Source organism: Marmota marmota, unplaced genomic scaffold (genome assembly GCF_001458135.2).
Source record: "Marmota marmota marmota unplaced genomic scaffold, marMar, whole genome shotgun sequence".
In the NCBI taxonomy this organism is placed as follows: domain Eukaryota; kingdom Metazoa; phylum Chordata; class Mammalia; order Rodentia; family Sciuridae; genus Marmota; species Marmota marmota.
Window position 1 is genome coordinate 6,909,134 of NW_026000021.1, and position 13,893 is coordinate 6,923,026.

The 13,893-nt window shown below is 39.0% G+C and overlaps 1 protein-coding gene across 8 annotated transcripts in view; it reads right to left on the reverse strand.

Moving 5' to 3' along the window:
- Nckap5 (NCK associated protein 5) overlaps window positions 1-13,893 on the reverse strand; it is a 953,350-nt gene that overhangs the window by 701,511 nt on the left and 237,946 nt on the right. The window contains exon 1 of one of the 8 annotated variants that reach the window (XM_048810449.1): window positions 11,185-13,876. The exons of the other annotated variants lie outside the window; for them this stretch is intronic. Coding sequence (XP_048666406.1) covers window positions 11,185-11,250 — 66 coding nt within the window. The 5' untranslated portion in view covers window positions 11,251-13,876. Of the gene's footprint in view, window positions 1-11,184; window positions 13,877-13,893 lie in introns of those variants that run through there. 8 annotated transcript variants of the gene reach the window in all.

The window sequence follows — 13,893 nt, forward strand, 5'->3', positions numbered from 1 at the left end:
GGAGGGTGGAGGATGGGAAAGGCAGCAGAGCACAACAGACACTAGGATGGCAATTTGTAAATCAATGGATGTGTAACTGATGTGATTCTGCAATCTGTGTATGGGGTGAAGGTGGGAGTTCATAACCCACTTGAATCAAAGTGTGGAATATGATATGTCAAGAAATTTGTAATGTTTTGAACAACCCACAATAAAAAATTTTAAAAAAAAATTTCTCTGTTTCTCTAGAGCATGGAGAGTACAAATTAGCATATCAATAAAAAAAAAGAAAAAAGAAAACTCTGTGGAAGGAGGAGCCATATAGAGATAAACAAACAGATACAGGACACAAAGAGGTATCCACATCCAGACAAATGCTGGGCTGAGGCTCCCCAGTGGTTGGTTCATTTTTGGGGAGGTGCACTGCCCTTTAGAGGGAGCTGAACCCCCAATCTTCCTCTGAGCTAGCCTCCTGAGGTTCTGCTTCTTACAGCTTTGTAACAAATGCTTTCAGAAGGCTCAGCAGAGGAGGAGGCAAGTGAGGCACCTGGGGCAGCAAGAGGGATGGTGTCTTTGGTTGAGAAAGAACAAATTTGATTATGGAAGGCTCTGGTGGCCATAAAAGCTCTAGGGTATTCATAATCCAGATGAAGAATGACTTGGTGACCCTAAGATTTAATAAAACCAAACAAAATAGTTATCATTGCAGAGCTGGAACGGGGTAGTTGGAGCATTTATGGAGACAAGAGTCTTAAGAGTCTGCCTATTGACAGGCAGAGATTCAAACTGGGAACCTACTTGAGGATGTTTTTTGGGAGGCATTTCATATGAGGTTCCTACTCCCTCCTGATGTTTCCACTGGGGAGAAATTCTCCCTTCCAATAAGAACACCTTTAGCCGATTATTAAAAGAGACAGTGTGAAACCTTAAATAACATTGAGAAATGTGTGCAAGAGGAATAACATGATTCATTCATCACATTTTCAAGTCACTGGTGTGGTCTCCATTTCTGACTACATAGCACAGTACAGATAGACTTTTGTGTATTAAAATTAATGAAAAAGGGGGGACCTCAGGGGTCTCAGTAGTTCTCCCAATTTAAATATACTTAAGTAACTGTGAAAACTGGTCAGTTTACACATAAAGTCATGCCAATTTAAAACAGAAAAGTTCCATTGATATTGACCACATTTTTGGCTCCTATTAAATTGCTATGTAAATATATAAAGCAGGTCTGTAATGCTATATGTCTGCAAAAACATATTTTTGGCAAACAAAAGATTTTCCATTTTTAATCTCAATCTTCCTTACCCAGTATTCTTAAATATTTTAAAATTATTCTTGGTTCTAAGTATTCTAATACTTTCCACCTTCCCCCACCTCCCCACTCCATATACTCCATACATTTTTTTCCACTTTGCATTTATTATCCTTTTCTTTTAGAGATTTACACATAAAATAGTTTGGAATACTGGTGATTATGATTGTCAGTCTCTCAAAATATGACTTCTGGTAGTCACAGGAGAAATGCCTGAAATTTAATGATATGGGTCTGTAATTGTTGTAGGTTGAATGGTGGCCCTCTAAATGACATGCCCATGTCTTAACTCCTGGAATTTGTTAGTGTGACCTTATTTAGAAGGAATGTCATTGAGGATGATGTTAAGTTATGATTCTAAGATGAGATCATCCTGTACTATCTGGTAGATCCCAAATCCAATGGCAAGTGTCCTTATTAGAGATACCAAAGAGGGCAAAGATGGAAAGGAGATGAGAAGGGAGAAGGACAAGAAAGCTATGGGAATATAAAGGCAGGAATTGGAGTTATCTATAAGCCAAGAAATTTCTGGAGCTGCCAGAAAGAAGCTAAAAGAATTAAGAAGGGTTCTCTGCTAGGATCCGCAGAGGGAGCACAGCCCAGCTGATTTCAGACATCTGGCCTCCAGAACTGTGAGAGAAAATTTTCTGTTGTTTTAAGCCACTAAATTTGTGGTAATGTGTTATGATAGCCCTATCGTAATATATGACTAAACAGTATACATTTATTTTTTTGTTTGTTTGTTTTTTTGACTAGGTTTTTGGCATAGAATGTTGAATATTTTTCCTGTGATGCTGGGATTCAATAAGAAATATATTTGGTGCTTGGTTCTGGCACAGAGCTTCCAAAATTCTGGAATTTTCTGAGTGACAGGAGTGAGAACAGTCTGTCATTTTCATAAAATCTTTCCTAACTGCACCTGAGATTATGCTAATGAAGTGACCCTTTATGTCCCTTAGATAGTTTCCAGTCGCACAGTTGTACAGAAGCTCTGTACCCCTACCCTATCCTGTGACCCATGCTTCTGTTCCATTTGTCTGCACATTAGTTGTATACTTTATAATAAACTGGTAATAATAAGAAATAAATATAATAAACTGGTAATAATAATAATAATAAACTGGCGACCTGAGGAACCAACCACGTGACTGCAAGTTTGGGTGCGCAGAGGGGCTTCAGATCAAGCTAATGTTTGTGATTTAATCAGTCATGCCTATATAATGGGACTTCCACTAAATATCCTAAACAAAGGGGTTTAGAGTTTCTGGGGTGTAAACATACTAAGATTTTGGGGATGGCACTTTTGGAGAGGGCACAGAAGCTCTGTACCCCTCCCCTATACCGTGCCCCATGCTTCTCTTCCATTTGTCTGCACATTAGTTGTATACTGTATAATAAACTGGTAATAATAAGAACACTCTTTCCCTTGAATTCTGAAAGTTATTCTTGCAGAGTATCCACTTGAGAAATGAGTCCAGGGGACCTCCAGTCCATTAAAACTATGGGGAACCTAGAGCATATGACTGGTGTTTGAAGTGAGTACATATTGGTTGAACTAAGCCTTTTAACCTGTGGGGATCCCTGCTAACTTCAGGAAGTCAGCATTAGAACTTAATTGAATTGGACAGACTTTTGGTGTTCAGAGATTTGGAAAATTAGTTATTAGCGTGGAACCCCCCCACCCTTGACACCATTTGGTACCAGAAGTGTTCTATGAGTAAAAAGAGATCATATTTAGTGTCAGAAGTGATAGGGAAGTGAAAACAGCACAGGTGCCCTGATTTAATCTCTAGTATAATTATAAATAAGGATATTATAATATTGCATTACTAATAAAAATAGAAACCAAGGTAAAGTTCATCTCTGAATACCATTTACTTAAAATACCATAAAGCAGTTTCAAATGGCAATAACATTTAAGCATTTATGTAGTTATGGTTTAATATTGCTAGTTGCCATGATAATTGGAAAAAATCTAAAACCCATGAGAGCTAAAGAGGGTCAGTAAAATACATATACACATAATAAAATCCATGTTGTGGAAATAGTTACTGTTCACACAAGCCTGATGATGATATAGATGTATTATGGTTTGCATCTGAAACACCTCCCCAAAGCTCATGTGTAGCAGGCTTGTTCTCCAAAGCAGCACTGTTCAGAGGTGCAAACTGACTGGATCATGAAGACTGAGACCTCTTTAAAGGAACCACCATTTGAACCAGCTATCCCACTCCTCAGTTTATACTCAAAGGACTTAAAATCAGCATACTACAGTGATGCAGCCATGTCAATGCTTATAGTAGCTCAATTTACAATAGCTAAGCTGTAGAAACAACCTAGGTGTCCTTCAATAGATGGATGGATAAAGAAAACATGATATATATATACACACACACACACACACACACACACACACACACACACAATGGAATATTACTCAGTTTTAATAAAGGAATGATCTATTGATAGATTCATAGCTTAGTGGGTTTGGGGGAAAGACTCTAGAATAAAAAGCTGGGTCTCTCTCTCTCTCTTTCTCTTCTCCCAGCTGCCATGATACGATCAGTTTTCCTCTATCATGTGCTCCGTCATGATGTTCTACCTCACCACAGACTCAGAAACAATGGAACCAATTGACCACAGACTGAAACCTCAGGAACCATGAGCCAAAATAAACCTTTCTTCTTTTTTAAATTGTTTTTTTACAAGTATTTAGTCACAGTGACAAAGAAAAAGTAATAGAAGAAGGCAGATCCAGAAAAGCCTCTTGAAATTGGGGCCCCCAGTACATGATCATCCAGGGGTGAAAAAGAAAAGAAAAGGAAAGAGAATCTTATTTCCTTTTCGGTTGTCTAAAAGGAGAGTTGTAAGATGAGAGAAGAGTTAGAGGTTATGCCTGACAATATTTTAATAGCAATGCAAAATATAAGACACTGTTCTTTGGTGGCAAAACCTTCTGATTTGCTTACTTGGTCACATATTTCTTTCAAAAATTTCTAGTGAGTTTAAGGAAAAGAAATGTTTTTTTTTTTTTCCTAATTATGGATTAACTGAGAAGAGTTTAGTTCTATGTCCCAATGGAGAAAGCTTTCCCAGTTCAAAGTGGCACACTACTTATCTCTGAAAAGCTTTGAAAAAAAAGAAATCATACCACAAAACAATATGGTGTGTTGATCATGCTTCAGTCCTCTAAGAAAGTCCTAGGTTGGAACGAATAAAATCAGTCTACAAAAAGTCATTTCTAAAACAAATAATGTAAAACTAAATTCGTTAGGATTGAGGCATTCATTTTATAAAGGAAATGATTAATGGATAATTAAAATGCCATGCATCACTGATTATTAGTGACAATTGGCATTTCCACAGTACTAAAACATATAGAAATTGATTTAATTAAATTTACTTTAGCTAGCACCTCATAAGAGTACAGTAAATGGCCTGTGGTGGATACGCATGACCACATGGTGTTGTAAGTTATTTCTTGTATGCGTTACTAAACGTATTTAGTCTAGCCACCAATGTTTTATTGAGTTTTAAAAAATCTGGACGTCTAGTGTTTAACACAAGACTCTTGGTTTCATGTGAAATGAATTAGATTTTCAGGAAGGTCCACATATTGATATAAGCCTAAGAATTCCAGGTGGATATCAGCTTTGAAGGTGGATGGTAAAAACAGTTTCAGACACTATGACGCTTCCTGTCACAGTGCAAAATGTCCCCCTGTAGCATGTGCCACTCTGGGCACATTCCCTATGAGATGCCAAGTATTCTTCCTCACTTTCTCACTTCCAACAGGTTCACATTCACTGCTGAGCAGAAGAAAGAAACAGGGCCAGCATCATCTCGGGGCATCTGTATGGCACTTTTTGGAGGGTGCATAAAATGACGTGTCCTGTCCTGTCACTGGGGCTCCCACATGGTTTGTAGTCAAATGCAGGCAATGTGTGTATGTGTATGTATATGCATGTGTATGTGAGAGTATATGTGTAAGAGTATATGTGTGAGTGTGTGTGTGTGTGTGTGTGTGTGAGAGAGAGAGAGAGAGAGAGAGAATGTGTGTGTATGTAGGAGTGTGGTAACTCTTGACTGTCCTGTATTTGAACTGCACAGCTAGAAATCCTGTACCCCATTTTATCTAGGCTGAGGTACCCCACTATTATCCCTCAGTTTTCCTCACTTCCCCCAGAGACTTTTGAATTGAATGAAGTAAGAGATTGGTTTCCAGTTTCAGTCAATGCATCTACCTAAACATGTATTTTGACCATGACTAGAAGGAAAATGGCCATTTGGAATCCTATTGAACTATTGAAATAACGATAACCCTAAGTTGGGCAATGTATTTGCACAATTTCATGCAAAGCAATGTTATGAAATAAAAATTTGTTACCTTTTAATTTTAAGAGCAGGTAAACTACACTTATTCAGGGTTCTGTTATGTCAGAAGAGGTTCACTACTGTTATTTCTTACAAATTGCCATCCTTTCCTCTTAACTTTTAGGATTTTAATGTTCTCTCTTTTATTGTTGATGTTAATGGCTTTCCTTCCTTCAGCCATTATTTTTACCTCTAGATTTCAGAAATGACTTCCAACTTGTCCCCACTCTATACCAGCATCAAGTGATTGGCTGAATATGTAATGAGATCATGTCTGTTCCTCCATCCCATATACCCCAGTCATCCAGCTTTCCACTGAAACTAAAACTAGACCCAAACTCTCTAGCAGGGCCTCTGAAGATAAAGCATCACCTGACCACTTCTCCAGAGTTGATTCCCATTATGCAAATTAGCTACCTTCAATAAAGTTGTTGCCAACACTGACTTAGCAAATTCTTGACCATGCTTCTTGGAGAAATATGGAGTTAAGCTCCTGTGAGCCTCTGGTCATAATACTTCCAAAGAATGATCAATACATAATCTTGTTTTGTGTGCATTTTTGCTCAAAGACACTTTATTTAGTACATAATGTCAATTCATTAACATTGCACTCATGACCAACAGCCCTGTAGCTCATGTCTGAACAAAGCTTACCTAACACACATATTTCCAACATAAGACACATCACAGATTTCCTAAGCTTAGGCGCAAGGGACAGCACTTTAGCACCATGATTTGGGCCATTTAAACAGTGACAACACTAACAGAAAGCACAAAAATGTGAAAAACGTGGCCTTAAGTAAACAGAAAAGTAGACTTATTTACAGTTTGGGAGCTGAGACACTAAGGCAGAGCATAACCTCCTTTAGCCTCAGCAGGAAACGTGTGCCACTCTGAGCATGTTGCCTGCAAGGGACAGGGAAGGTACTCTGATAACTGCTTTAGGGGTTACAAATAAATTTCAATGACTGGGCCATTTGCCAAAATGGAAGCTGCAAATAGTGAGGATTTACTATACTTATGACTTCATCTCCTATGAATGTACTTTTTTCCTTGTTATTCTACAGCTATAATGACATCTGTTTCTTAGCTGTGCCAGGCTTTGCATTTGCTCTTCCCTTTTGAACCGTGCCTCCTCCATATCTTCAAAAGCTTGACTCCTTATCATCACTACTATGTTGTCTTTGTTATTGTTCAGGTTTCAACTGACTTCCCAAAAAATCACCAAGCCCCTCTCCGTCCTTCCTGATCTCAACCCTCTGCTTAAAATCTTACTAGCATCTCCCTCTATCCAGGATTCCTGGGCTTCTGCCTCACCATTTGGAAGGAAGGGCTTGCCTCTTCCTCAGCTCTGGGTCCCAGTGCCTACCACAGGGCCAGACTCTGTAGGTGCTCAGTACGTAGCGGCTGAATGAATGAATAAATCAAGTGTTTTCTTAAGATATCCTTCCTTGGCAAAATAGAAAACAGGCAACCAATCCCTTAACAGTATCCAAAATTTAGAAGACTAATTTAAAGATCTTTATAATCTCTAAGTTAAAGATCCACTGCTTCTAAAATTCACCCTCTATAAAAACTCCAGTGCCTCAACATTTTCCATTATGTTGAGACCTTATGAAATCACACACGTAAAATATCATAAGCAAATCAACAGTAGCCTCTCAAGTTAGAATAGTTGAAGGAAGAGGAACTTTAGCCAGTTTTACCTGAGCATTGATACAAATCGATAGTCTCTTAATTCTAGAAGAATAAAGACAATTTCCCTTCATTTAACTAAGAAGATTTTGCACTAAAAGGAAGACTCATTCTGATGAGTGCTGGAAAGGGCTTTTGGAGAAAGAGAAATGTGAGAAATGCAGAGATGAACTGGGGGGGGGGAGCGTTGCTCGGAGAACTAGTGGATCTTTGATTTAGAAATTATACAGGTCTGTAAGTTAATCTCCTAAATTTTGGATGCTGTCAAAGAATTGGTGCCTATTTTCTATTTTGCCAAGGAAGGACATCTTAAGAAAACACTTGCTATCCTTTCATTCATTCATTCATTCATTCATTCAACAACTCTGTACTGAGCACCTACTATGTCTGGCTCTGTGGTAGGCACTGGGTCATAGTGCTGAGAAAGGATAAGCCCTGGCTCCTTGGTACCTTACCTCTAAATGTGAAGGTAGAATGAGATGAGGCACTGGGCTTCTAAAGGTGCAAAGAGACCCAAAATATAACACAAGAGAAAAGAAAGGGAGGCAGGAGGGCCTCAGAATCTAACCTCTGCTTTTTGCAGTTTTGATCAAGGCTGGACCTGGCTCATTCGCTCTGGGTGAGGCACTAATTTGTTAAAATCAATGAAGAAAGGAAGGAGACAGAAACTGAAAACCAGTTAGAAAAAAAAAAAAAGGTTAAAGGAAAAAGAATGAGCGGTTAATTATATTAGTCAAAAATGCAAGTTGGACTTCATTTGGTGTAAGAATGCAACTGTTGCTTTCCGATAAGTGACTCCAAGTCTTCCAGACTTGGGCAGATGCAATACCAGGGAACACTGAACCTGGCCAGAATTTAACTCCCCTTAAAGGAAAAAAAAAAAAAAAAGCAAAGTGAAAATTCAAGCTCCGCTTTTTCCTTTCTTCTGGAGAGACCTACATTATTCTTTTTGTTTTGTTTTGCTTTGTTTTTCAGAGCCCAGTACCAAAGTCAGGGCCTTGTGTGTGCTAGGCAAGCACTCTGCCACTGAACTAAATCCTCAATCCCAGATTCGCATTATTCTTATCAAACCCAACCTCTTCTCTCTCCCATTTCAAGAAGATGGAAGACTTCAGTTATTAGCACAGGTTTTAACATGAATCCAATCTTTCTGACGATTCCTTTGCGGTTTTTCTCGGCCTCAGATCCAACATTGGAGAACATTCTCCCAAGTGGTTAGCGGAGCATTTCTGTTCTGCCATTTATTCTAGCCATATCTGTTTTGTCAAAGAGGTGAACTCAAGACATTGAGCATCTGAGAGGCACCCAGGAGCCCAAGTCCTGTGATACGGAACACCGTCAGGTATTCAATATGAAATAGGGGCTCCAGGAATTTTTGCCTTAACTTGCAAGGAGCAAGGTTCTATTGTTCAGGTGTTGATCAGAGAAGATTTTCAAGTTTTCTTAGAAACATAGAAGTGTTTGCTCTCAGGATAACTGTGTTGTTTTCCTTTAGGGCTTGTCTGTACACAATGAAAACAGAGAAACCAAACTAATCCTCGTTCCTCCTATTGGCTTCTTTTAAAATCTTGAATGAATTCCAGTTTCAACCAGATTTGCCCAGGCTTCCATTTAAGAATAATCCACTTACCACAGCATTCAAAATGATTAAGCAAGCCTGGGAAGAAGACTGACAGGGGAGTGGGTAGGGGGTGACAGGCAATGGGGGGTGAATCTCATTTTATGCACCTCTTCCACACAGGGCAGTGACTTTGCCATCCACTTAACAAACTGAGCCCCAGGGCCCATTTAGAGTCTAATGCCATGAATGAGAGTTTCCCAAGCTTCCCCAGGCTGGCTGGAAATCCGTGTCACAGTGTCACAATGAGACTATCTTGAGCAAAGTTACCAAATAAGCACCAGGTGCCAAACATAGAAAACATAAATAAATTCAAGCATTTCTTCAACTTTAAATCATACAAAATAATCTAGGGAAATCTAGCATTGAGTTAAAATAAAAACAAGTGAGCTTGATTTTATAGATATTTAGGAAAAGGAAGAAAAAAGGAGATCGAAAGTAGTCAATAATTCAGTAGGTGGGAACAGTCTCATCATTGTTAGTTAGGTGTCCTTTAACTTAGAAGCTCCTTAGCCAAAGGGAACCCAAAGACAAACCATACTATCTTTTCTGGTTTCTAGAATTTACAAGCTGGTTGACAGCCTCCATTTTACAAATTAAAAATCTGAGGACGCTGGAAACATAAGTGGTTTGTGTAGCATTGTACAGTTGACTGTGGAGATAGGGTCTGGGTCTTTGAATGTATTTTTCTTCCTTTTCCCACTGGAGGGTGGGGTCAAAGCATCTGACTGAAGGTATGAGAAGAGGGGAGTCCTTTATGTACTCCACCCCCAGGCATGGGGCATACATATTAATGGAAGTATAGACCTAATACTGTTACTCTTATGACAGACTTGTGCATAGCAACAATTTTAAGTTCTTTTTATGGACATTATCCTTGTGCACGTACAGGTTCTGAACCCACAAATTCAGCCAACTATGGATTAAAAAAAGGAAACAAAACTGTACTAAACCTGTATAGATCTTTTTCCTTTTTATTATTCTCTAAGCAAACATTATAATGACCCTTTACAAAGCATTTATGTTGTACTAGATATTATAAGTAACATAAAAACAATTTAAAGTATACATCAAAGAGAGCTATCATTTAAAAAATAAATGTCAATAGGTTATATGCAAATAATATGCCATTTTATATAAGGCACTTGAGTATCTGGGGATTTGGGTATCCGTGGGTGATCCTGGAATTAATCTTCATCTTTATATTGACTGTATAATTTTTCCAACTCTCTATGAATATTGTTCCATAGTATACTTATATGATCTCAGAAGTTGAAATAACATTTCCTCTCCAAGACTAAAAGATGCTCAAGGCCAAGGTCTATGCCATCTACACTTCTGACTTACTCCCATCTCAAAAACGGAGGGTTATCCACCTTTCTTAGCTAATGCTTCAGGAACTGACTAAAGGTGACATCATACTGGTGGCTAGGGAACACAGGAAGACCCCATTACTTGACTTGAAGGGTAACTGATTACAGTATTTGTTTACAATTCTCCTTTCCCTTCTACTCCTAAAGGTGGGGAGAAGTGTACAGCACTTCCCATCCCACTGAACTTTGGTATTTGCCATGGGGCTGGCTTCACAAGTGAAACAAGCAGAAGGAACAAGTGTCCCAGTTCCAGCAGAGCATGTCTGCCTGCATCTCTTATGGTTCTGCCTCTACCTTGAAAATAAGATGCCCTGAGTAGCTGATCCAGAGTCTGGATTCTGGGATAAGATCAGAGGAGCAGACTCTACTTCATCCTGAAGCCTGGCATAGAGTCCAGCCAAACCCATCAGGGACCTACCAGAACCTCAGCTGATTCACAGAGCCATAACTGAGAAATAAACGTTGGATATTCTAAGCTACTGCATTTCTTTCTGGGTGGCTACCACAGCCAAAAAAATACATGGACTCTCTCTTGCAAGTAAATTTGCCATAGAACTGAAGTGCTGTGAACAGTCCAAAGCCATTTTGGTCATAGAAACAAACAAAACAACAACAACAAAAGCAACGCGCACACACACACACACACACACACACACACTCACACAGGAAGGTTCTTTTGGCAGATGATAAGACATCTCCCAAAGAAGTTTAACCCTGCTATTCAGCTATAATGAAAGTAAACCTCAGACCAGATTTGCCTACACACATGCAAACATTTATTAAATAAATATGTATTAGCAAGAAGGCATAAAAATGGTCCTTATTACCTGTTGTGCAAGGTCAGGGAAGTCCTGGCTCTCTGTCCTTTCAGAGCCGCACCCACCACCTTTCATGAAAGGTTTATAGGAGGCAGACACCAAACATCCCAGAGGCAGGATTCTGTTACTCTTTTAATCAGCATCAGATAATTAAAACTCTTTGTAGCAAGGCCTGGCCAAAGGAATCATAGGAATTCAGATTGAGATGCCCTCTCTACAGGAGCAAGTCACAAGCTTTGCAAGATTTCTAAACCCTGTTCATACAACAATTGTGAATGTCTCTAAAATACATGTAACTAATCCATATCTGGCAAAGATCCAGAATCTTGAAGTTCACCAATAAGATCATTTCTAACATTCATCAACATTATTAGAAAGTCAGCAATTTCACAAAAACAATTTCTGATATTTGCAATCCTTCAGGTATTGATAGATGTTTCTAGAAGCTGCCCCTGGAGTGTAGTCTTTCTATAATACAGCCTTCTACACGTGGGATGAGAGTCTTCCCTGCCTAGAAGAGGCTAACTATGGACATCAGCTGTGGAACACATATCACAGGCCAGGACCACAGCAAAAAGCATGAAATGAAAAGAAGAAATACAGGGAAACAGCTCTGAAGACCCAAGCCAGATTAGCAAGAACGCATGGCCCTAAATACCTGGCAATGAGTCAGATGGTGCTAGTCACTAGAGGACACTGACATGGGAACGTCTGTCTCAGAATACTCCCAGTCTCCTCCTGCTGGGTAGCCAACAGAGGTCCCTGGGGATCAGGTCACCCTGTACTTACGAGTGCTTAAACATATTTCCTACTTCACTGGTCTTGTAGAGACCAGTTCATTCCCTGACATAGAATAAGAACCTTACCAGCCATTCAGTGCATTAGACACCTGAGATACAAGTTCAAGCCAGACATAAACCTTGTTATGCAGAAGCTTGGAGAGTTCAGCAGGGGTTCTTAATCTGGGGCCCATGGCTAGGCTTCAGGGTACTTTCAGTGGTCTGCGAATGCCCTAAAATTCAAGATGCTCAGAAGCATAAATAGTGTTCATGTGCACTGTTCTAGAAAAGAGTGTGTGTTGTCTATCAGATTTGTAAAGTTGCCTATGACTCAAAACAAGTGAAGAAATGCTTTTTCATGCAATTACCCTATAATAAATGCATTTAATCAGATTTTGCTATGGAAGATCAAATTGTAGACTATATAAGAATAATTTTTTTACCAAGTTATGAAAAAAGAGCCCTGACACATAATCACTAGAGTAGTTAAAAGCTTACTTAAGAAATATTCTCATAACAGAACTAATGACTAATAAAAATGGTGCTAGAGATGTTATAATAATAAAGGAAACTTCATGCTGCACTATTCTAAAACTTAGTCCCAAATCCAAAAACAGCAAGGGCTCACTGTGTCTTTGAAAAGTAGCTATGTCTATGGGGCAACAGTAACAATTTCTTAATCTCATTTTAATCAGCATTTGCCTCTTTATATCATTTATGAAGTAGTATGAGAATAAATTACCACTATGTTTTAACTGTCCACTGCTGAGTTGACTCCATTGTCTAGAATATACATCAAACTTAAGATAGTCAATGCACAGGTAACGTGAATATATGTATCCTCCAAAACTGTTCAAGTCTGTTCAGCCAAGAGTATAAGCCTATGGCAATGAAACTCACGATCCAAGAAGTTACATGCTATTCATTGTGTGGTTTTCATAATCTGTACTACATTCCCACACATCCCTGTGTGAGAAGCATAGATTCAATCTCTTGGAGGTTCTGTTCTCTTCATATATTAAATGGAAACAATAACACCTAAAAGCAAACAGTTCTAGGAAAGATTAAATATCATTTATTTGTTAAATCATATCAGATAAATACTCTTCCCTAATACCCAGCAAGTGCTCAATAAATGATAAATCTAACTCTATTACAATCTTCAATCTCGATCTGTGCCTCAGAGTAAATGTGGTTCCCAGAACAACAGCAGCAATAGCACCAGGAACCTGATAGAAATGCAAATTTTCAGGCCCTCGTCAGACTTACGGAATCAGAAATCTGGGAGTGGAGTCCAGTGAAATGTTTCCATAAGGTCTCCATCTGAACGTGATGCAGTCCAAATTAAAGAACCACTGATCTAAGTAGGTCATGCTTAATCAAGCCTATAGTTAAAATCACCTTGGATGCTTTTAAAAAGGAAGGATCTCCAAACTCTCCACCCACCCAAGATTACATCAAAATATCTTTGGGGAGGAGTATAGACACTTGTAATTATCCAAAGGTCCCCAGTGACTTACATGTGAATTTAAAAGGCCAAGGAGAGCCCACTCGTCCATTGTATGCACTCTAGGCAATGGGAGTGGTAGAAGCTTGAAATTCCATCTATCTTAAGTCCTCCCTTATAGAATCAGACCTGTCATACCACTAACTAGATATGAGACCTTGGGAAAGTTTTCTATTCTTCTCTTAGCCTCAGTTACTTTGCCTATAACATGAATACAATAATGATGGATATTGCATCTTTTTATCTTCACACATGAAAACTGAAGTCCAAAGCCTTCATCCTTGTCCATCTCACACCTAGTGGTAGGAGGGAGGTCAGAACTCAGCCTTCACCATATCTCCTCTGCTTTGATGCTCATATGTGTAGGCATGGAGAAGAGAAATGCCAGGGTCATGGAGAGGACTTGGGCCAACTTTATACTTTTGGCTTAGA